This window comes from Oreochromis niloticus, linkage group LG16 (assembly GCF_001858045.2).
Source record: "Oreochromis niloticus isolate F11D_XX linkage group LG16, O_niloticus_UMD_NMBU, whole genome shotgun sequence".
NCBI classification, from domain to species: Eukaryota; Metazoa; Chordata; class Actinopteri; order Cichliformes; family Cichlidae; genus Oreochromis; species Oreochromis niloticus.
Genome location: NC_031987.2, coordinates 5,065,707 through 5,083,020, shown reverse-complemented (window position 1 = coordinate 5,083,020; position 17,314 = coordinate 5,065,707). Strand labels below are relative to the sequence as shown.

The 17,314-nt window shown below is 40.3% G+C and overlaps 1 protein-coding gene across 1 annotated transcript in view; it reads right to left on the bottom strand.

The window, feature by feature from the left end:
* tmeff2a (transmembrane protein with EGF-like and two follistatin-like domains 2a) overlaps window positions 1-17,314 on the bottom strand; it is a 129,016-nt gene that overhangs the window by 54,974 nt on the left and 56,728 nt on the right. Inside the window, exon 4 of the mRNA XM_005450459.4 lies at window positions 8,165-8,191. Coding sequence (XP_005450516.1) covers window positions 8,165-8,191 — 27 coding nt within the window. The remainder of the gene's footprint in view (window positions 1-8,164; window positions 8,192-17,314) is intronic.

Here is a 17,314-nt window from a genome sequence, read left to right as displayed (position 1 = left end):
GCCCAGTTTGCAAAGATACTGTATTGAGCACTGAGTCTTTGAAGCTGAGTCAGAGCCATCAGTGCTGATACTGTGACAGGACGTGCTTTTCTACAGTTCGTTCGGTGCAACAGATGCTGGCCAATGACAGGTTTGTTGCAATTTGTGGAATAAAAAACATTAAACTTCAAACATGGAGATAGTTTGCATTTACGCTGCATGCCAGTCACATCAGCATATCAAACTTATCTCAGCACCGCAAAGAGAGACACTCAAGTTTGTGCAACAGAATCCACTGCATCTTATAGTGTTTAAGTCACAATGATCATATACTGGAATTTTACTACTATTGGTTGTATACTAACTAGAGATGGCACGATACCACTTTTTTTACGTCTGATACCAATACCGATATCATAAATTTGGATATCTGCCGATACCGATATGAATCCGATATAGTGTATTTTTTAATCAATAAAACTGTTTTTTTTTTCATATCTTGCTGCATTTTGTATAAGTTCATACTCAAGTTTAAATAAACAACAACACTAAAGCTATTCTGTTATACCTGTATGTAAAAAATACACTGCACCAAAAATATTTTATAGTTCAGCAACACTGATCAATCTAATAAACTTAAACCTGCTCCATCCTCCCTATTCTGGTATTTTAAAGAGTACTTAGCAGAAATATTAAGCAACCTAACTAATAGGGTTGCAAACTCCCAGCAAAAAAAAATAGGGAACCACCCCCACCCTCCACCTCATGATGCTTAATCGATGTAATCAACATTAATTTGATGCAGTGTGAAAAAAATGCACAGAATTAAATTATTTTTCAAGAATAATTAAATAGATTCAACATCTTTCTTCAACAGAATTGCAGACTGCACAGATGGTACCTTCCCAAAGGAAAAAGTACTATAGCTTACTAGGGTATATTAGACTTAACAGTTACTATATACAGTAATGGACTTCTATACATTTTACATCAGATTAAAACTTTGGGTGTAAGATTCAGATAATTATTTATTAAAAGCTAGACATTTTAAATGAGAATAAGAAAGAAAAGTATGTCTTTGTGCCCCCTTTTCCCTGTTAATGCCCTATCGGCCCCCCTGGCTAAACTTTGCTATATCCGCCCCTGCACAGTTACCAGCCGTCTGTCAGCTACGTAGAAAAGGATCCTGGTGTAGAAAGTAATATTAAATAAATTCTAACAACAGCTTATCAAGCTTAAAGGTGCTGCTGTTGTTCAGCCGCTGGTTTCCTCTTTCTGGTGCAAAGTGGGCCAAAAACAAAGAAGAGAGACGGACTCGCGACAGAAAAGCCGATCAGCTGATCATTAAGCAGTTTCACGATTGAAGTAGCCGCAGGAAGGTGAGGGGGAGAGAGGCAGTCGCTCCATGTATCGGTTGTTAAACTTAACATGGGAATGCTTTACAAACATTCAGAGATGAACTTACACATTTGCTTTACTTCTCTCTGGGATAACTTCCTCGGAGATGAAATGCTGGTTTGGTAGAGAGGCTACAAATACACACAGCCGCTCTATCACATGAAGCACACTGCTCCGACATGCTACGGTTATGAGCCGAGTTAAGCTGTGTGGCAAGTTTTGTGAGGTGGGTTTTTTTTTTTTTATATTTAATGGATCGGATTATATTTTTAATTTCTCACCGATATCTGATCCAGTAATTTAGGTCAGTATCGGACCGATACCGATACGTAATATCGGATCGGTCCATCTCTAATACTAACACCTGGCATCTGTCATAGCAATGACCAACACCAACATATAACATAAGCTGGTTGCTACTCATTGTGCCTGCAGGCTGCTTTCATACCAGTTCAGTCTGTCAAAGCTTTGCTTGTTAGTCCACAATAAATTAAAGAGTTTTTTATAAAATGCATCAAAAGGAACTTGTGATTTTTCTTATTTTATGTAAAAACAATTGCGGTGGACAATTATATTAAAATGGCCACAGTTTCAAATAATGTGACAGGTAATAAATAGGAAATACATTTTCTTCATGAGTCATTCTGGACATTTTTTGTACTCCTGTTTCTGGAGGATGTTATTGACAGGGGAATTCCTAAAATGACCATCTCGGGCACATGGCTCCGCCCATATTACACTAAAACCATCTTTTACAGGGGGTGGCTAATCAGAATACAGGTGGCTTAAAGGGAGAAGTACTAAAACTGTTTGTTTGAGACAGAAGAAGAACTGAAGGACTTATCCTGGGTCCAGTATAAGATTTATGACCTGCATGCAAAATGGCAGATAGATATTTTCTATTTGTTACATTCCTGGTTGTTGCTGAGCATTACTGCCTCTCAACCTTTAAGAGAAGAAAAGTACCATCTTTGTCAATTCCTTGCTCCCACCTCCTGACAGAGAGCATGTTTTACTGCACCTGCCCACCAGACACATTTGATCATCCACAAAAAAACCAAAATCACTTTGGAATAGACACCCTCCGACAAACCTGATCTCAGAATCCACCTCTCGCTCCACCTCCACTGCTGAAGCTGTCAATACTTCTAATGGTATTTCGTGATCAGCTGCTGCGTGCAAGAAATTTCATGCCAACCCATCCAAATCTTGTGGAGATATTTCTGTGTGGACAAAAGCGGTGGACTGACATCCAAGAGGTGGTGCTGCTTCAGTTCTAAAAATAAGGACTGTATTTTTTTCCCCTTTTACAACACTTCAGCTCATTTTTTCGAGGTGATATCATGCAAGAGTAGGTTTTATCTCTCTTACAGTTTGGCATTCTAACAAATGATCATCTGCCAGCAGTGCGAAATTGTCTGTCTTCTTTAAAAATATACTTGGACTGTTGAGATACCTCGAAATCTTTCAGGCTCAAGGCTTTGCTCTGTCTTTGTTCTTGCATGATCATGTGAGCGCAATTCAATTTCTCCACTGCGCAATTTGATTTAGACAAATGTCTGATTCTGACTAAAGGGGCCATGTGACTCGACTCGTGCCCAGAGGGCATCTCCCTGCACAGTTGACTTGTGTACTTATCAGATAAAAAACAGCAAACACAAAGGAGAACACACACTGACGAGCATGAATGCACCCGCGCCTGCACTGCCGCTGGTCTGCATTCTACGCACACACAAACACACACTCATCCACCACATTGCCACTGAAACTGGCAACTTCCTGGCTGACCCAAGTTTTATGTGTGTAGATTTATCATCGGCCATTAAAATATATTTGATTTTCACTGAGATGGCTCTCTACTGCTGACTTCTTACAAGTCCAAGCCGTCTTTTACAACCGCTTGCTTTAACCTTCTCCCCTGCTCATAAAACACCAGCATCTTCTTCCACCTCTGGCAGATCCTGCCGCTCCTCCCTCCCTCCTCCCCTCCATCTCTCCTACTGTATCTCTCCATCTATTGTGACCTCCGCTATGATTCTATCTTTATAGGGTGTGTTTGTGTTTCTCCTCCTCCTGTCCTTGCCCTCTTCTTTCCCTTCTTCCTCCTCTACTGCGCAAATACCCTCTCCACCCTTGAGCTATTTTTTCTTAATTGTCTCTTTTCCTCCTGAATGATCGATTCGTCAGATTTATCTGACATTTTGAGAGTGAGGACAATTCTCAGGCTTCTACTTTAAACCGCCCAGGGGTCTTGGAAGGTGAACATTTATAATGAGCTTTCATGGGGATATTCAGAGAAAATCTGTCTCACTTAAAGAAATATGTGAACGATGACTCTAAACCTTTCACCTTTTGATCGTCTGACGCTACACTAATCATTCCTGTAGGTTTGGCTGGGATACTTTTATTCATGACGACACACAAATTTTATCAGATTTTTTTATTAGCTTTTTTAAGCCCGCTGTAGCAGTCTGTATGTCACGCTATTTTATGGAGTGATGTCCTGTTGGGGAACTATTTTGAAGGACACATGAAGCATGTGGAGTATTATTTTTCTGTTTTATGATACTTAAACTTTAGATAAAACATGTGTAAAATAAGTAAACTATGCAGTCTGCTGTACCATTATTTGTTGCATCAGTGTGTTGCTATCACAGCACTGCTCTTTGGCTTAAAGCTGCAGATAGTCAGTAGGTGTCATTTCGGCCACAGTTAGAGTTTGCTCAGCCAGAACACTGCTGTTTGTTTAGCTTCCACTCACTGCTCGGTTTGCTATAGGCACCAAAAACAACCTGGTTAGTTATAAAAAAGGTCTTAATCTGGGTTAAAATATTCACCTCTCGCTACGTTAAACCTGCATGATGATGACGCCGACCAGTGCAAATAAATATAAAGTGTCACTGATGGAGAACACTTTGTACATATCTCCTGTGACTGCAACTGCAACAAATCAGTCTTTTTTTTGTTATTCAGATGTCACGCAGCATCGGTAAGATTTTTTTTTTTTCATTTTTAGACTAACATAAATAACTGTCTAACAAATTATTTGCATGATGTGTTGGTTGGAAACTCGACTCGCTGACCTTTTAATGTTTTCAAGCAGACTGATTTTACCACAAGTAAAATGAATTTTAAACATGCACTTACCGAATGAGGTAAAAGAAGTCGGCAGACTCGCCGCTTAATGGATGTGTAAATAAATAAGTAAAATCCAGAAGTCGGAGGATCTGGCTGTTATTTTTCATGCAGACAATATAATTGTCAAACACTGTGTGTCTCTGATGGCACTGCAAGAGAAATGCTTTTGAAAAACGGATTAAAGCCCTGTAGCATAACTCCAGGCTAACGTTAGTCAACAGAGGTGTCAAACAAATGACCTGCAGGCTAGAACCTGGACCAGCAAGGGGTCCAATTTGGCTCATTGAAAAGTCTAAAAACTCACAGAAGGAGAGCATTACTTTTGGGGGATTTTGCACTGTGTTTTGCACCAGGAGGCTTTGTGTTGTGTAAGAATGCATTAGTGGATCTGAGTGGTTGCCTCAACTGTAAATTTAACCTGAGCCAGAGTTCTGAATTGCTGTCAGGTTAGAGCCTCTTACTGAAAAAGACATTACCCATTCCTGCCATACTGCGCAGCAATAAGGTGCTGAAGCCAAAGAGCCACTCTCTTTACAAAGAGTCTTAGTAATGACAGCAGGCTGGCTGGGAAAACTAGAACATGTTGTTGAAACTGCACTTTTTCTTGAGACATCTCATGCTGTTAGTCTGTTTTGTAATTAAACGGTTCATTAAAGGTGAATGAATGTTAGAAAGTGCTAATTTGCACTCAAACACTTTTCTTTATGGATTATTATGCAGTGGTTTACTGGTCCAACCAGCTTGATCAAATTGGTCTGTAAATGGTGTGTGAACTAAAACATTTCCCACCTTTAAACTGACTTTTATGGCTAGAAATAATATATGTACTACTGTAAACAAGCGCTGGGTTTGGGTGGAACAATGGTTCTGTAAATTAGAGCAAACTAACATAAGCTATTCCTTCCAATTCCCGCTTAAATGCATCTTTTCAGAGTTCTTCACGTTATAGGACTCTAAAAATTCTCGGTTTTGTTATTGAACTCCGTGCTATTTTGGTTCTTGTAAGGCACAGAGAGCATTAAGGGAAAAGAAACCCTGTGACTGCTTTCTTTCACTGCAGATTTTATGGTGGTGTCTTGCAATGAAATGCCGAAAAACAGCCCGAGGAAGTGTGATCGTCTATACATCGGAGCTCAGAGATAGACCGAGCATGCATGGCATTACAAACAAATCACGATGGTACTGGCCATGCCATTTTTTCCTTTAATCCCATGCAAGTGTAAGCACATTGTGTTCACGGGACATATATAAAAATGTATGTTTCATTTTGCTCCTCCTTCCTCCTGCTTCTTAGGGCTGTCTGTCCTCCTTCTGTCCCTCAATCTCTACACCACTCACCGTCTGTTTCCTCTGCTCTGTTATCTATTTTGCGACTTTCCCCAGGCCATTTCTTTGTCCACCCCCATCTCCCATCCCCCTCTCTTTCCTCTCTATCTGTCTTTCCCTCTCTCGCTTTCTCTCTCTGGTTGACCTAGCACCAGTTTCATTTCCGCTTGTTCATCCGTCTATCTGCCGTCTTTTTGGGGGGCACTAATCTCTTTTTCAATCTCTCTCTCCTTCTCATATATGCTTGGGAAAGCTCCATGCATTGGAGTTAATGAAGTAACTGCATGGGCAAACACACGGGAGGATAGAGAGGATGCAGAGTGGGGAGTGTAAATATATGCATGGGTACAAACGTGTTTTGACAGACGAGCCTGACTACTGTCTGCGCTGATGTTAGAGTTGAATCTTGTTAGTCAATTAAGCAACAAATTAGAGTCTTAGCTCAAAGACACGTTATTAATACGATGGGGGTTTATGTGATTAGTTACACAAAAGTTATTCATAAAAAAAGTCACTCATGGCTATAAGCTCATCTCAATCTTATTGCAATCAACTCTCACACACTTGTCACTCTTTCCCCAAGCTCCACTGTTTGTCAGCTGCAATGCTGCCCAGGCCACCATTTCGCCCTTTCACTCGGCTTTGTGAAGACAGGCACGCAAAGCTAAATGAGGACTTTCTCCAGCATGCCGTCTCTGCAAATCTTGCCTTTCATTGTCGAATTTGCACAAAAAAAGTAGTCAAATGAATCAGCGTGAGATTAGAAATGTGAATTGTGTAATTTCTGGGCTTTTGCTTAAAAAAACACTTTCAATTTTTCAAATAATTCCCTGTTTTTTAGAACATTATGCAAATTTTTGTCTGGCTGAGACTTGAAAAAATCAGTTGTGATTGAAAATCAGTTACAATACCAATTGTTCTGTTTTTTAAATGTATTTTCTGCTGCAGTCACATGATCTTTTACTGCAGCTGTGAGAACAGCCTGTTCACAAAAGTCTAGTTTTGACAAAAGGACAAAAGAAAAAACACATGCTGGCAACATCACTTCCTTCATCTTTATGTGTGTTTGTTAGCACCCATCACGTTATGTAAACTCACAGTTTCCCATACATGATTGGCTATTTGATTAAAATGAATAACCAGTAAAAGTTTACTCTGCATGTTAAAAATAAAAATAAATAAAATGACTCCATGCTCACTTGTTTTGTCCACTTGTTGCATTAAATAAATAAATAAATAAATAAATAGGGATGAGCAGGTGGAGTGCAAATCAAAGCCATCAATCCAAAACAATGAGCTAAAAGAGCCTAAAACACTACATAAAGCTAGAGGCAGCTCAAAGTTAGCTCTTAATCCTTTTTAAGTTTATCAGCAGAAGTGACCCTGTTTGCTGAAAGTTATTGAATAATTGATGGTCATTTATAATATCCCATAATTGTTTCCCAAGAAACAATTATTAACAAAGAGTTTATTAATAAAACACTATAGTCCCTGCATGTTTACATGTAGGATCTCTCTGACAAGCTCTTTGAACCAGCCCATTTTATTTTTATTTACTATTTTATTAATTTGGTGCCTTTTAAGGATGTTTACATATTACAGTTGCTTTTTTTGGTTTGGTTTTCATCGCTGACAGAAGTTTCATAAGGATTTTGATAGATATGAGCTGATAGTGACCTGCTAGCCACTTTGCCTTTGTTAGCTTCTTTAAAATGTCTGTGTTCAGCTGTGTGAGCGTTATTCAGGTGTTTAGGTTTCTTGTTGTCCATGTTTTGGTGATTGCCTCCCTCCAGTCCATTTTAGTGAACGGTGTCGTCACTCACAGCGAAGCATTTCCATGCCAATAACATGTGAGCATGTTGCTGTGAGTGTGTGTGTGTGTGTGTGTATAAGTATTTGCATAATCAGTCAGCTGGTCCCGGACCAGTTGACTGTTTCATTTAGATGTTATTAATTCACTTGGTTTTATCTCTCTATTAATTTAATCTATGTATATACTCATGCTACAGTCTTGATACTAGTGCATTTGTGTAGCAAACTGTCTGGTATGAAATATTCTTCATAAATAAAGTTTTGCTTTAGTACATGAATTCAATTACATTAAACGTTAGCGTGAATAAAATAATAAGTGAAGCTAATGATATTAAGAGAACATGTTTTTAATTGGTTTATCATATTATGAAATTAAAATACATTGAAGTCAGCCCCTCATACTCAGTAATAAATACAGTGCTGTGGAACACAGCGGGTATAGAGCAGCATATTAAAAAGCAGTATGTGAGGAGTTAGAGGAGGTGGAGGAGGAAGAGGTGAGTAATCTTACCATCGTCTCCTGATCCTGAGCCAGCATCTGCAAAGGAGAACAAACAGTTATTAACCAGAGGCTCTCACAGACACAGACATTAGCTGAATAATGTGTGTCTGCATATGTAAGTGTGCGTCTGGACCTATTTGAATATCTGCTTGTGATTGTGTACATGTACACAAGAGAGCGTCTGTGTGCGTGTGGGTGTGTTTAAGCGAGATGAGATTTCTGTGAAGACAGTGCAGAAAGTGATGCCGAGAGACAGATCTACAAAGAAAAAAAAACAGCTGAAAAACCGGAGAGGAGGATGATAGTGAGGTGGAGGATGCACTGATGCTTTGAGCATCACGCAGCTCCCCCATTCTGTACCACAACACCTCCAACTGTGGACCTCTCAGTGGTAGGACTGTGGGAAGGCGTACTGTTGCAAATGTGTTTGTGTGTCAGCGAATCCTTCTTCATGGCTTTCCCACTGAATCTGTGTAAAGCCCCTTCAAACACACTGAGCTTACTGAGCTGTTCAACAATACAGCTGTGAAAGAGATACTCATGAGCACTCCGAAGCTCCGTGTAACTCGAGCTGCTGCACAAAGTGATCTGCTAAAACGCACAGTGCCAGAGCGCACGCAGGCCCTCCGAGGACTGCAGGGGGGATGAAAGCGCAGCTCCATATGAACACCCATGTGAGAGGGTTTTATAAGAAGAGGTGCACGTCATGGGGCAACTGCAGTCCCAGAACACATGGAGTCTAACCATCAAGCTGACACTGATACTTTCGTGACACAAGGTTTGGATCAATAAAATACATTTTTGATGGGAGTCGGTATTGTCAAGACTCTCTGAGGTCAGAGCAGCAGACGCTCCGATGTGTGAGGGGAAAGTAACTCTTACACTCTTGTTTGACTGATATTTTATATAGTTCAATGATCACTGAATAATTCACATCGTTATAATCGTGAGTACTGTATTAGGCGTTCACACTGGTGATTTGGTCAAAGCCCTTATGCATAGAATTAGTATCAGTTAGATAGGCAGTATCGAGTAATGCGCTTTGGAAAGCTGCTTCGAATGTTACGATCCAATAACCCAGGGGTGTCAAACATGAGGCCCGGGGGCCAGAATCGGACAGGCAAAGGCTCTAATCTGGCCCACTGAAAATGTCTTGAAAATGTGAAGAAGTGCACAGATTTTTAAATTTTTTTAGGTCACGCAGCTTTCCCCCTGCTGTCAATTCATATTCATACTACACCAAAATAATTTAAATAAAATGGGCATTTTTTTAATCTACAAAAAAAAAAAAGTTTATTTCATAATTCAGTCGGAGCAAGGGAACAAGTAGTTTCATTTAAATCAGATCAAAGTAGCCTCTGTGCGCCCCACGATTCACAATGAGTTTGCCATCCTTGCCTTAACCCCTCAACTGGTGAAACTCACTAATAGATATAAACCAGAGTAAAAGAATCCATCATCCTCACAGATGTCACACTTTTCTAAAAATACAAACTACTATGAGAACACCATCAGCATCAGGAATAATGCCATAATAATATTAATTTAAAAAAATGACTTTTCACATAATGGATACAAAATAAACCAAGTAGGGATGAATTTTCATTAGAATCATCAACATCCATCAGCCTGATTCTGAGGCTTCGTGTAGGTGATGTTGGGACAAATGGTGTATGGTTGTTTACTGTAGCACCGGGAGCTGAAAGCAGTATTACAGTGCAGTGAACTGGGCTGAAAAAAGGGGATCATTAGTGATTTCTTCCCCTGAGGACAGATGTGAGATAGAGTGAGAGAATGGCCAATGAATATTTCAAACTGATACACTATCAGAAACAACAGGGGTTGTTTATGATGTAGGGCCATTGTCTGACCAAGTTTGGTAAAACCTCAACGCAATGACTGGAAGAGTAGAAACGTGGAGTAGGAAGACTCTACAAAGACAAACATACATTCAAAAGAGTGCTTCATGCGCAAATCCTAAACCCGACAATGAGTGTTTACACACTTTTCCACCATCTGTTATTTGGTTAGATGCCTGAAATAAACACATTTGTTCATGTTTTCTTTTACATTGTGACATAAGTGTGAATTTCTAAGCTTTTCATGTCTCGGAGAAGACATCTAACAATAGACTATAGACGTTGTCATGGGCTTTCAACATGATCAAGCTAAACACACAAGCTTAATGGTAGTGACAATGACATGTACATATACACCAATCAGGCATAACATTATGACCGCTGACAGGTGAAGTGAATACTGTTGGTAGGTGGGATATATCAGGGAACAAGTGAACAACGTTGTTCAAACAGATGTGTTAGATTTGACTGCAGCACTGCTGGGTTTTCCCAGCATGCAGTGGTCAATATCTATCAAAAGTCCAAGGAAGGAACAATGAAACAGCAAAAGGGTCATGGGGAGGCTAATGATCACAGATCAAATTGCAGAAAAGTTCTGATAGACAGGTGTCAGAATTTACAGTGAATCACAGATTGTTGCATATGGGGCTGCAGACCGGTCAGGGTGCCCATGCTGACCCCCGTCCACCACTGAAAGTGCCAACAATGGGCAGGTGAGCATTAGAACTGCATCGTGGAACAATGGAAGATGCTTTGGGAAATGTTCTGCTGGGAATGTTAGGCAGGTGGTTAAATGTCGTGCCTGACTGGGGCATACGTACCAAATATGTTGTACCTCGTATAGCTCTATGTTAATGTTGTACTTTTTCCAACTGCCTTTGTACTTCAAAAATCCTAAAAGTTTCAGTGTGCTGAGATTTTCTTGCTGAAGAAAACCCGTAAATATCATTAACTTAAAAAAAATTGCTTATTTCTGCATTAAATCAAAAGGCTACACACAAATCCCACTGGCTTTTGTTGCTGACCTACAAGGCCACACTTCTTGTATCTTGCTTCCAGCTCTGAATCTTTAAAAACACTTATGAAAAAAAAAAAATCACCACTTAAATTAATAAATATTAATGAATCGGCTACGGAGATTTCATGAGGAAGAAAACGTGTGAAGTCAAAATGTCTTGAACCACATAGAAAATCTGTCATATTTTCGGTGTGGAAATAAAGGAAACAATGGAAACAAACATAAAAAAGAGGAACTATTAAGGTTGGTACACTGATTCTATGTCAGCAGTAAAGTGTAATCTCATCAGTGGAGCAAACCAAATAAAAAGTCAGATTCCCTTGAGTTGTATCTCGTCCACTGAAGTATCTTTTGGATAAAAACTGAGAGGCTTTTCCATATAAATCAAGTAGCAGCCATTGTTTACCTGGTATAAATATGTGTGTCTTCACCTTTCCAGTCAAACATTGCTTACTAAGCAGCATGGAGATAGTGGGCCCCTCAACATGTCAGAAGTCAAATTGTTGTTCTCAGCAAAGAAGGGATTTCTCAGCATCAAATCACAGCATGACACAAGGTTCCTACGGGAGTCAGTGCACGGCACTCTAACATGTTTTATGGAAATCACTTGTATCCAGAAGTGTAACTCTCTATATCTGCTTTGTAGAGAGATGCTACAGCAACTTTACCACAGATATGTAATTAGCTAAATCAAGAGACAAAAACTCTAACAAGTAAAAATCCTGTCAAAACAACGCTGTGGTCCCAGAGGATGAGGAGTGCGTCTAAACCACTTCTCAGGAGAGAACGCAAATCAGCACTTCACAGTGGATGACTGGAAAAAAAAGTTCCTTTTGCTGATGAATTCAGTTTTAGATTTGTGGTAGTAAACAGAATGTGGTACTATATGACAGGAGACAAGCAGGAGGTAGTGGGAATATTTAAGTCTGGCAGTATTTTGCTGCTCTAGAGCTGGAGAGAACTGAAGAAGCTTCTCGGATGAGAGGTGAAACGTCTTCAAGCAACTTAAAGAAGTCCAGACGCTTTTCTTTGCAAACTCCTTTGACTACGATGACCTGGATGACTGAGAACCTTCACAGACAGCTGGAGAGCTGCACTCTACTCCAAGCAGTGCTTGATCCGTCAGGCCTCTGGTTTGCATGTTCGCGTAGAAAGATTCCTACTGCACCGTCCTTCCTGCACAGTCACTTCACCTCAGCTCTTTAAAACATTTACAGAGGCACGTGATGCCTCAGAACGAGTTTTGCAAACTTGTGTGTCTGTGTGCAAAAGGAGAAGGCCAAATTTTTGCTGAACTCTATGAACATCGTTTGGAGACTGAATACTTCTTAAATGTATTAAACAAATCCAAAATATGCATCAAATTCAAAAAGTATCTTCGCTTGAAATCACTGATTTTGGAATCCATGATGCATACCATTATTAAACTTCCAGAACAGAAGCATTTGGTAATACTGACCGTAAGTAGAAACTTTCTTTTTTGTTTACAAGAAAACTGTACAGGGCACCTTTAATATTTAAAAAAAAAAACTGTGAACAGCCTCTACAAAAACTCCTCTGCCTTTCTCCCTACACAATTCCAGTGACCTTGGAGTGTGTGGGACACTAAATGTGCAGTGTTTCATGAAAAGGCTTAGCTTTAAGGATCAGGCTGAAGTCAGAAGGGGTTCATGGGAGATCAATAAAAACCTTTAGTATCTGTACAAGGGTAAAGGTTTGAGGAGAAAAAGACTGACATTAGAAAATAGAACAAAACAGCAGGGGAGAGAGGGACAAGCTTACATTTCTTCCCATTTGTCTGCCAAATGAAGGGTCACAAAGAGGAGATACCACACAATTTTATTTTGTGAGAGGCACTGGAGGGTGAGGGAGAGAGCAGAGGAGGACTGCATCAATAGATGATAGAATTTTTTCCTAGTTTTAAAGCAATTGATTGGAAGAGGTGCGAAGCAGAAAGAAGAAGAGAGGAACCTTCTAGGGGAAACTGTTATTAACCTTACAGAGCTGCTGAGTCTGTACTGCATTGCACACAAACTGTACACACACACACACACACACACACACACACCAGTCCTTGCACATAAACACACTTTTCCACTTTTTACTGTAAATAAGTATTGCAAGTTAGCGTTGAATAAGAAACTTTACAGTAATACCGTGAGTGTTTGCCGCGAAGCACACAACCTGTAGAAAAACTCTCCAATCGCTACACTAAGATATCAGCATATATGCTTTAAAAAGCCAAGCATCGCTGTCCTTTTCAAAGAGCCTAAAAACACATGTGATCTAAGTGACCATTCTCTTACTTGCAGTGATTAATTGCAAGTTCTTCATCTGATTGACATCAGTGCAGCACATGAGGAAGGAAATTTATATCCTAAACATCTGAGTGCTAAGTCACATTTGGAGTACGTCCAGTGCAAACTGGATATTTTGGAGCCAGTAGCATTGTGTCACGAGGGACCTCTGCCTCACAATGAATCTGCTCACCTGTGTGTTTGTGGCCAACAAGTGTGCTCTCTCACAGAGCAGAGGTTTAATTGGTGCTGTTAAAATATTGTGTGCAATCCAGAATGCTCTGTCTCAGCTGTGCGCACCTATTCATTCCACAAGTTGTGGCTCTTTATTTTTGTCCGCTTGTGTGCAGGTGTCTGGCAAGATTAGAATACTTTGATTTTAAAGTTATATCAGAATTTTACAACATGACTGGATTGTTAGAGAAAAGCCCCTCCACACTGTATGCTTGTTCAGACCATACAAAGTAAACTCAGTTATATCCAGACACAGGGTCTGTAAATTAAAAGGGGTGGAGTTACAAATATATTTTCTTACAAAGTGGGTCACAATGGACAAAAAACACTAATGCTGCATCTAAGTTGCTACATAATATCCTGACAGAAAGGCTAGCACGTGAGAATTTTAGAATAAGAACGTCACAACCATGACAAAACGAGTCAGTGAATTCCTGCTGCGAAGCCCCAAGCTAAAGGTTTCTCTGTTGCCATTGTTAGCAAATGAGCATGAATAATCCTCCTTTCTGACTCTAATAATTACTGAAATAAAAAAGAACTGAATCAAGCTAATGAGATAATAAATTAATCAGGAATGTGTTTACTGGGAGAGAAACAGAGCCAAGGGCCGTTGTCCCATAGACTTCAATACAACTACAAGTCTTATTGCAGTCGCCCCCTGATGGCCACTTTATATCGTCTTCCACATGACATTTCCTTCTCTTCTGCGAGGTTGATCAAGAGAAGCACTGGCCAGTGAGTCTTTCTCTACTGCCGAGCGCTGGACCAATGCAACAACGGCAAAACGAAAGAGGAATGAGTTTAGCAAGATAAAAGTGTGAAATGAAGAAGACAGCCAGTATCACACACGCCATTGTTGCAAAAGCCAGCGAGACTGGCTGATCGGGGAGCAACATGTAGTCTGTCATGACTGTCAGTCATGAAAAGGGAAGATTTCTATGACTCTACAACTCCCTAATCTGACAAAGTGGCCAAAGAGAAAAATATTATGTAGCCTAATATTTCCACTGAGGATCGACAGGTGCAAGTTGATGTCAGAGGATCTGTTCTCACATCTAGGGTTGGCTGTTATTTTAATTAATTAAAAAAAAAAAAGCTCTCTGAGGTTACACCTGTAAAAGACAGACTGTTTTAGGAAAAGATTAAGTCTTTAAGAATCCCCAATTTTTCATGACTGGATGTGCAGGCAACTCAATAGGAAAGCAAACACCCACCTGCGTGTGTTTGACCTGCATGGGAGGTGTGCCAGGCAAAAAGTAGTTACTATCCAAAAAGACTATTAGCACAAAACTCCAGTTTGACGATGAACATACAGGGAAGAACCAGCAGCCTTATTTGTAAAGCTGTGCGTAAGATCCGTACTAAAAGTGTACATGCGGAAATGCTGAAAATAATGTGCATAAATAAGATAATCAGATTTATAAAACCGTGTGTACGCACACCTCCAGGCAATCTTCCATTTATACATCACAGTCCACACATAGTCATCTGTGCCAGTGCATCAATCATGCAGCATTACGCATGAGTGTCACAGAAATATTTATGTTTATAGCAACTAAAGTGACTGCTTTACAACTTTCCAGAATGATTGCAACACTCAGTGCTATCAGGCCACCCTGAGATGTGAGGAAAAATGATATGTGAACTTTATTTATTTATTAATTAGAGTTTTGTTATTGTGAACTTGGCCTGCACTACCAGGGCATGGAGTGTATTCATTTTGCTGTCAGAGCTGTCAGCGGCTTTGTTTCCAGACTTTGCTAATTTACACAATCCATATGTGCAGGTGGTGGAGTTTTGCCGGGGTGAGGTGTCCAGAGAAGGCGGAGTGTGAGCAGCGCTGTGGTGTCTACTGTGCGCCTGACAACACCGTCACCTTCACTGCTGTGATTTCCCACACCAAAACTAAATGAAACACTGTGTCCTTGGTGATGCGGGTGGAGAATTAGAAAATATCATTAAAAACTAATTACATTCTGTTGCAACAAGGTGAAAAGTGAGGGCCTGGAGCCTAGATGGGCAGGTAGCATGTCAAAACTAATATGCAGAATTACAGAAAAAGTTCTGATATTTCATTGCCCAGACTTTCCAGAAATAATAAAATACAATGTTTTGTATCGTATACTGTGAAAAAACAAGAACGTCACCAGTATTTAAATCCATATCTATTACTTAATAGATATGGATTGTGGCTCAAGAGTTGGGAGTTTGCCTTGTAATCGCAAGATTGCCGGTTCGAGCCCCGGCTTGGACAGTCTCGGTCGTTGTGTCCTTGGGTAAGACACTTCACCCGTTGCCTACTGGTGGTGGTCAGAAGGCCCAGTGGCACCAATGTCTGGCAGCCTTGCCTCTGTCAGTGCGCCCCAGGGTGGCTGTGGCTACAATGTAGCTTGCCATCACCAGTGTGTGAGTGGGTGGATGACTGGATGTGTAAAGTGCTTTGGGGTCCTTAGGGACTAGTAAAGCGCTATACAAATACAGGCTATTTACCATTTTTAATTACTTTGGTGTAGTATGAATGGCCATGGAGCAGGTCTTTATCAGGAGGAAAAGTTGTAAAACGCACAGTTAAAAGTCCAAAATCTACGCCCTCCAAAGACGCCTAATGCCCAGATTTTGCCCCTGGGCCTCATATTTGACACCCCTAGTCTATGCCAGCCTTATCCATCTGATATTCAGATGCAAATTCAAATTACTTCTGTGTAGTAAATGTTCATGACTAATTAAACCATGCTCAGTATTGTTCAGCTAGAGCTCAACACCCCAACGCTCTGGTTATCGCCTTCCTTCACATTCTTCCCTTTAGAAATCCTCGATATTCAAAGTCTCCTCACATTGGAATTGTTTGTTCCTTCTCATTTTAGAAAGAAGACACAATAAAGTAGTCGAATCCTACCCTTCCTAATAGAGCTGCTTCAAGTTAAAATATCCCTGCTGCTTTGTGGCTCATCTTGGCCTCTCAGCTTGATGGAAGGCAGCAGGTTGAAAGATCTGCAGTGATCAATGATATATTAGATTATCATTACTTAATGTAATTGTAATTTAAATTAAGATAGACTTCTGAAATAACTAGAAATGACAGTGGTTTTTTTGTACACAGAGAATGAGCGGTGCATTGACTCCTCCTGTACTGTGTGTGAGATTATGCTGACACCATTGGACTGATTCTAATGTCTACTGATAGCACAGAGAGAGCTCCTTAAATCATTTGCCAAACATATGGCTCCTGTCATCTGTCAGTGCTCAGGCATCGCAGTCACACGAAACGGTGATTAAACATGCCATCGACATTTTAACAATGTGTCAGTTAAATGCTCTCTCACCTTTCCATTTAATGACTTCCTGGAACTTATGCGGCACACTCCACGAACTGAGTTGGAAATACTGTGTTTCTGCTTGCCTTAGCTCGACTCTCTCCTTTGGGGAAAATAGACTGCTGGGTTTGTTTCGCTTTGCTAAGCTAATGCTTAACTGCTCCTCACTGTGCTGGGCTAGCACCTGATGTGATAGGAAAGTGGTGCCATCCTGTTCTAATCAGCTTTCACTGGCTTTGTAATCCTGAGAGCTCTTCCTTCTATCGACTTTTAGATTAGGACTTCCTTATTTGTTGGTGACACAAAGGTAATAGAGTCCAGAACAGAGTGTAAATTAGCTTTTTCTTCTCACGAATGTTACGCTATAGAAGTCGATAAACTAAACGGTAAAATAACCACACTGTAAAACATCACAACCTGTGGTGCAATATCGCGGC